Source organism: Brassica napus, unplaced genomic scaffold (assembly GCF_020379485.1).
Source record: "Brassica napus cultivar Da-Ae unplaced genomic scaffold, Da-Ae ScsIHWf_1817;HRSCAF=2453, whole genome shotgun sequence".
In the NCBI taxonomy this organism is placed as follows: domain Eukaryota; kingdom Viridiplantae; phylum Streptophyta; class Magnoliopsida; order Brassicales; family Brassicaceae; genus Brassica; species Brassica napus.
This window is the reverse complement of record NW_026015233.1, coordinates 239,660-246,194: the sequence shown is the minus strand read 5'-3', so window position 1 is coordinate 246,194 and position 6,535 is coordinate 239,660. Positions and strand designations below refer to the sequence as shown.

The 6,535-nt window shown below is 44.3% G+C and overlaps 1 protein-coding gene across 1 annotated transcript; it reads right to left on the bottom strand.

Annotated features, from left to right (window-relative positions):
- Nucleotides 1-1,061: 1,061 nt before the first annotated feature.
- Nucleotides 1,062-4,677, bottom strand: LOC125598985. The gene is made up of 8 exons (XM_048772650.1): nucleotides 4,477-4,677; nucleotides 4,008-4,420; nucleotides 3,844-3,962; nucleotides 3,043-3,701; nucleotides 2,684-2,975; nucleotides 1,959-2,506; nucleotides 1,181-1,496; nucleotides 1,062-1,123 (listed from the first exon to the last, which is right to left on the bottom strand). Exons 1-8 carry the CDS (start codon nucleotides 4,675-4,677, stop codon nucleotides 1,062-1,064), a joined length of 2,610 nt encoding a protein of 869 aa, XP_048628607.1.
- Between the last annotated feature and the right edge of the window lie 1,858 nt (nucleotides 4,678-6,535).

Genomic DNA, 6,535 nt, shown 5'->3' with positions numbered 1-6,535 from the left:
TGGTTCCTGAAACAAATGAGAGATATTTTTATGAGTTTTATGAATCAAAATGATGAACAGGAAGAAAACTAACTGGAAAATCATGAACAGAAAATAGATATGACTTTTTATGGGTTTTTTTTATATCAATGGCCGATCTATAACTATATGATGCTGAAATGAAATAAAAACAAGAGAAAGATAGAGATGGAGGATGGATTCAAGTTGCTGGACTGAAGTCTCTTTCAACAAGAACAGGGGATGGAGATGGCGTGAAGGTGGAATCAGGCTTGCTGGACAAAAGTCTCTCTCAAGGCCGAATTGTTGGATGGAATGGAATGAAGAATCGCCACAAGTTTGGTGATGCAAACTTGATAAGATCCAAGGCTCTTTCTAGGATGGCTTCTCACGCAAACTAGAGAGAAAAGAAGGGGTTTTGCTAGGGCAAACTATCACATATATTTCATAAGCTAAAAAAAAATACAAGGCTGCTTATAGTGGGGATTAAATACCCTGCAGCTATGCCCTTCTAGGGGACTTGAAGCAAAAACAACATGGACTCTCTTGGACAAGCTAAAATCGACAAGGCCTAAACAATGTGGGCCGACTCTACTAGGACAAGCTAAAGCAAAGGCTAAACAAAGGCCTTGAATTATTGGACTCAAAGAAATAAAAGACTTAAACAATTTGCCCATGAGTTCTTGAAATTAAATTAAAAAGAACCAACACAAACCAGAAACATAAACCGGTTAGAAATCATAATTGAAATCTTACCTGCTTACCTTAAATGGATTGGGCGGATTACTCAGAACCGGCTGAGCTTGGGGAGGTATCTGAACCGAGATCACATGTAGAGATGGTTAGGCCGGTTCGGTTCTAGCCGAGTGATCTGAATTGGAGTGGGCCGGCTTGATCTTGAACCTCCATTGAACCGGCTGGATCTTGAATCTTCAATTGGACCATCTCTTCAATCAGCAGCTCTTCATCTTGATCAAGGATTTGTTGGACAGCTTTATAAAATCCAAGTCTTATGGCCTTGGCTCCACTCCGGGTAGTTGGACCACTAGTAACCACGGGAACCTCTACTTGGATGGCCGCATCATTCCCTCCCCTTGAAAAGGTTCTGGCCTTAGAACACCATCATCTGCAAGGAAAGGGGACAAGTTAGATACATTAAACACAGGGGAAATCTTAAACTCACCTGGAAGCTCAAGCTTGTAAGCGTTGTCATTGATCTTCTCAAGGACCCGAAACGGCCCAGTGCCTCGGGGTGAAAGTTTGGACTTCCTTTCTTCTGGAAAACGCTCTGGCCTCATGTGTAACCACACTAAGTCGCCTGGTTCAAACAACACCTCCTTTCTCTTCTGGTCGAGACGGGCTTTGACCTTGGCCGCCTTTTCCTCTAACTTCATTCGAACCCTCCGATGCATGTTTTTAACGAACTCGGCCTTAGTTGCACCTTCTCGGCTGCGGAACATAGACTTTGGCAGTTCGGACATGTCTAAAGGCGTCTCAGGCTGAAAACCATAAACAACTTCAAAAGGAGAGAGTTCAGTAGCAGAGTGTCTAGCATGGTTATAAGCGAACTCAATAATAGGTAAACAAGATAACCAGTTCCTCAAGGTCTTACCGACCGTAGCTCTCAACAATTGAGAGAGTGTACGGTTTACTACCTTAGTTTGGTCGTCCGTTCGTGGATGGCAAGTGGTCGAGAACAATAGCTTGGTTCCGATCTTACCCCATAGTGTCTTTCAAAAATGAATTAGAAACTTAGAGTCTCGGTCGGACACAATGGTTCGAGGAATACCATGGAGACGTACCACCTCTTTAAAGAACAGGTCGGCTGTCTGGGTAGCGTCATTGGTTTTGTCACAAGCTATGAAGTGAGCCATCTTGGAAAACCTGTCCACCACTACAAAAATGGAATCCTTGTGGTTTATCTTGGGCAAGCCCAGCACAAAGTCCATATAAACATCTACCCAAGGGTGGTTAGGAATAGGTAATGGCATGTGTAAACCATAAGGATGTGACCTGGATTTTTTCTTGAGACAGACAGTGCACTTGGCGCATACGTTCTCCACATCTCGTTTCATGTTCGGCCAAAAGAAATGGTCGGTCAGGACACTTAGGGTCTTGTCTCGGCCGAAATGTCCCATGAGGCCGCCACCATGAGCCTCCCAAACCAGCAATTCCCTCATTGAGCCTTTGGGAATGCATAACTTCTTTTCCTTGAACAAGAACCCTTCATGCTGGTAATAAACACCGAATGCTCCTTGTGTGGTGTTCCTGAAAGCTTCTTGAAAATCAAGGTCAGTAGCATAAGAATCGTTAATGAATTCAAAACCCATGATCTTAGCTTCCATGGTCGAGATAAGAGTATGTCTCCGGGATAGGGCATCAGCCACCACATTGTCTTTGCCCTTCTTATACTTAATCACATAAGGAAAAGTCTCCACAAACTCCAACCATCTGGCGTGCCTCCTCTTGAGCGTGGTCCGTCCTCTTAGGTGTTTAAGCGTCTCATGATCTGTATGAATAACAAACTCTTTAGACAAAAGATAATGTTGCCAAGTTTCAAGAGACCTCACTAGAGCATAAAGCTCTTTTTCATATGTCGGGTAGTTCAAGGTTGCTCCACTCAGTTTTTCGCTGAAGTAGGCCACTGGACGTCCTCCTTGGGTAAGCACAGCTCCTATACATGTACCTGAAGCATCACATTCAGTCTCAAAAGTTTTATCGAAGTTAGGCAGAGTAAGGACTGGTGCATGAGTCAAACTATATTTAAGCTTGTTAAAAGACTCTTCTTGGGCTGGTCCCCAAATAAAGGATACGTTCTTCTTGATCACAGAGGTCAAGCCAGCAGCTATGGTGCTGAAATACTTGACGAACCGCCGATAGAAACTGGCCAGGCCGTGGAAACTGCGGACATGGACAATGGTAGTAGGTGTAGGCCAGTCTTGGATCGCGTTGATCTTCTCTTCATCTACCTTCAGCCCCTGTGAACTAACAACAAAACCTAAAAATACCAATTCATCAGTGCAAAACACACATTTCTTTGATCACTTGTTCAAGGTGTCTAAGGTGGTCATCTAAGCAGCGGCTATAGATCAGTATGTCATCAAAGTACACAACCACAAATTTCCCTATAAAAGGTCGAAGAACCTGGTTCATGAGTCTCATGAAGGTGCTGGGGGTGTTGGTGAGGCCAAACGGCATGACCAGCCATTCGTATAGACCTTGCTTGGTTTTGAAGGCTGTCTTCCACTCGTCTCCCTCCTTCATTCGAACTTGGTGGTACCCACTCCTGAGATCAATCTTAGAGAACACAACAGATCCACTTAGTTCGTCCAACATATCATCTAGTCTAGGTATTGGGTACCGATATTTGATGGTTATGTTGTTGATGGCTCGGCAGTCCACACACATGCGCCATGTTCCATCCTTCTTTGGCACCAATAGGACCGGAACAGTACACGGACTAAGACTCTCCCGGATGTAACCCTTATCCATGAGGTCTTGGACCTGTCTCTCCAACTCCTTGGCTTGTTCTGGATTAACTCGGTTGGCCGCTCGGTTTGGCAAGGGTGCGCCTGGCACAAAATCGATCTGATGTTCTATGCCTCGGATAGGAGGTTGGCCGGCTGGGATCTCATCAGGAAAGACGTCCTTGTATTGCTCCATGAGGCCTTGTACCTCAGCTGGTAACTCCGTGGCCTCAATCCCTGCAAAACAACTTTCTCTGAAGACCATTAGCAGCACCTGCGTCTCATGGTGTAAAGACTTAACTACTTGACTGGAAGTGATGTTTAAGTTAGTCTTACTTACCTTGCTGGCATGATCCATTGCTTGCTGCATCTCATAAACCTCTTAGAGGTGCTAGGCTGTGCTTCTTGTTGTTGTGGCTGAAGCTATAGACATTGGTCTGGCCATGATGAATGGTCTCCTTATCGAACTGCCATGGCCGTCTAGAAGTATGTGGCCGGCTTGCATAGGCACAACGTCACACTTGACCTGATCATGGTATTTACCAATACTGAAAAGACACAACCACTTCCTCGGCTATCCTGAGCTCAGTCTCATCATTGAGCCACTTGAGCGGATATGGCCGCGGATGGGGCGTCTTGGCCAAACCTAGCTTATCAACAAGATACTTGCTGGCAACGTTAGTACAAGAACCACCATCTATGATCAAGCTACATACCTTTTGTTCCACGCTACATCTTGTATGAAAGATGTTTTCTCTTTGAACGGTTTCAGGGTCGAAGAGGGCACTGAGAGATCGTCTGGTCACCAGTAGTTCTCCGGTCTCAGCATAATCGACTACCTCTTCATCAGAAACCCAGGTCTCAACTTCGGCCTCGTCTTGGGATTCATACTCACCATCAGCCTTGAGGATCATCACACGCTTGTTGGGGCAATCTCTGGCATAGTGCCCCTTTCCCTGACATTTAAAACAAGTAATGTCACGGGTACGTTGATTTTGACCTTGGGCCTTACCTTGGTCGGATGGACCAGACTTGGATGGTTCAGTCTGATTCTTCTTGAACCGGTTCTCCACATCCACGGACTTGCCCTTGTCAACTCCTCTGGAAGCCGGTTGCGTCCAGGTTCCTTTGCCTCTGGCTGTGGACGCGTTCTTCCTTTTGATGTGTTGTTCGGCCTGAACGGCAAAGTGAAGCAGGTCGTGAAAGGTCTCATACTGCTGGCGCTCCACCTTTCAGGCAATGCGGTCTTGCAACCCATCCATGAACTGAGCCATCAGTGTTTCTTGCGTCTCGCGTGTCTTGAGCTTGTTCCTGAGGGACTCAAACTCCTCATAGTACTCTTCTACAGTCCGCGTTCCCTGAGACAATTTACGAAAACGTTTCTGTAAGTCTCGTTGATAATAAGCAGGAACATACCTTGTGCGAAGCTTGGATTGTATCTCTTCCCAAGTCTCAACTCTATAGACTCGGCCGGTCTCGGACACTTCTCTGTCCCACCAAGATAGAGCGTTCTCGGTCAGTTGGGCCGCGGCTAAGGCTATCTTCCTCGCCTCAGAGTAGTTGTAGTACTCGAAGATGTATTCCATGCGCCTCTCCCATTCAACGTAGGCGTCCGGATGGACCTTTCCAGCAAAGATTGGCGGGTTAAGCTTGAGGTCCTTTCCTCCTTGCCAAGGGACTTCATCCTCTCGGCGTCTCCTCCTGATCGGACTCCCATCTCCTTGGATCCGATGTTCTCGTCGACCTTCTCGTCCGGCTTGGGCAGGTCGAGGCTCTTCTCGATCAGGCGGTTCGGAATCTGAACTGTCCTCATCAGAGAACAACGGTGGGTCTTCCAAGTAGGGATGGTTCCTTCTCATAGGAAGTGGATCATTGGGACGGTTGCGTTGTTCCATTCGAGCCAGCTGCTCGGTCACTGCATTCATAGTGGCCGTAAGTTGGGCTTGGCCGGCCATTAGCTGTGCGTTGATGTCAGCTTGGGTTGGAACAGCATTAGCATTGACATCTCCCATGTCTCCCCTGTGTACAAGAAAGAAAAGAGATCAAGTGCAAAGGGAAATAGAGGATATAAAGAAGAGAAACAATCAATCACGTAAATGCAAATGACTTGTTTTTTTTTTTTTTAAATATGAAAAGATGAATTTCGAAAAGTTTAAAAAGGAAAGTTGAAATATTTTTTTTAAAAGAAAATATGAAATTGGAATCTAAAGTATAATTGGAAACTGAAATCTTTTTTTTTTAAACTTTGAAAAGAAAATCGAATCAATCAAAGAAAAACAAAAGAGGAAAGTGTAAATGCAAATGCAAATCAAATTTCGAAATTAAATCAGATGGAATAATTTTTTTTTTAAATTAAATAGGATTGGCAATCAAAACTAAATGCAACTATTCAATCTAGATAACTTTGTCAAGTAAGAATCAAATTTATTGCAAATTGGTCAATCGACCTCCCAATAAGGAAAGCTGGTCTATCAATCTCACAAACAGGTTGACTCTCTTACTGATGCACGAAAATGATCTAGAAAAACACTAGGATAAACAATCATGAACAGCATGAACAGCAAGAACAGCAAGAACAGCAAGAACGATTTTTTTTTGATTTTTTCAAATGCAAACAGTTGATGAACACAAAACCGGCAGACAAGATGTCTTAAGGACAAGATATAACCGATTTTTCAGGAGCCTTAAGCTCTGATACCAAATGTTACAGGCTGGGATTCAGACTGCTCAAATGGGCGGTCAGAGGTTCAAGAACCGGACTGGACAGGACGGATGGACGGACGGACGGACGGACAGACGGACGCGATAGAGAGAGAGATGGCCGATCTGGTTCCTGAAACAAATGAGATATATTTTTATGAGTTTTATGAATCAAAATGATTAACAGGAAGAAAACTAACTGGAAAATGATGAACAGAAAATAGATATGACTTTTTATGGGTTTTTTTTATATCAATGGCCGATCTATAACTATATGATGCTGAAATGAAATAAAAACAAGAGAAAGATAGAGATGGAGGATGGATTCAAGTTGCTAAACTGAAGTCTCTCTCAACAAGAACAGGGGATGG

Bases quoted from the DNA above. Each gene is read 5' to 3' on its own strand.
- LOC125598985 (XM_048772650.1), bottom strand. From the start codon at position 4,677: ATGAGACCTTTCACGACCTGCTTCACTTTGCCGTTCAGGCCGAACAAC. The intron at 2,976-3,042 runs GTGATCAAAGAA...GTTAGTTCACAG, and splicing joins ACCTTAGACACCTTGAACAA to GGGCTGAAGGTAGATGAAGA. The intron at 1,124-1,180 runs GTGAGTTTAAGA...CTTTCCTTGCAG, and splicing joins TTACAAGCTTGAGCTTCCAG to ATGATGGTGTTCTAAGGCCA.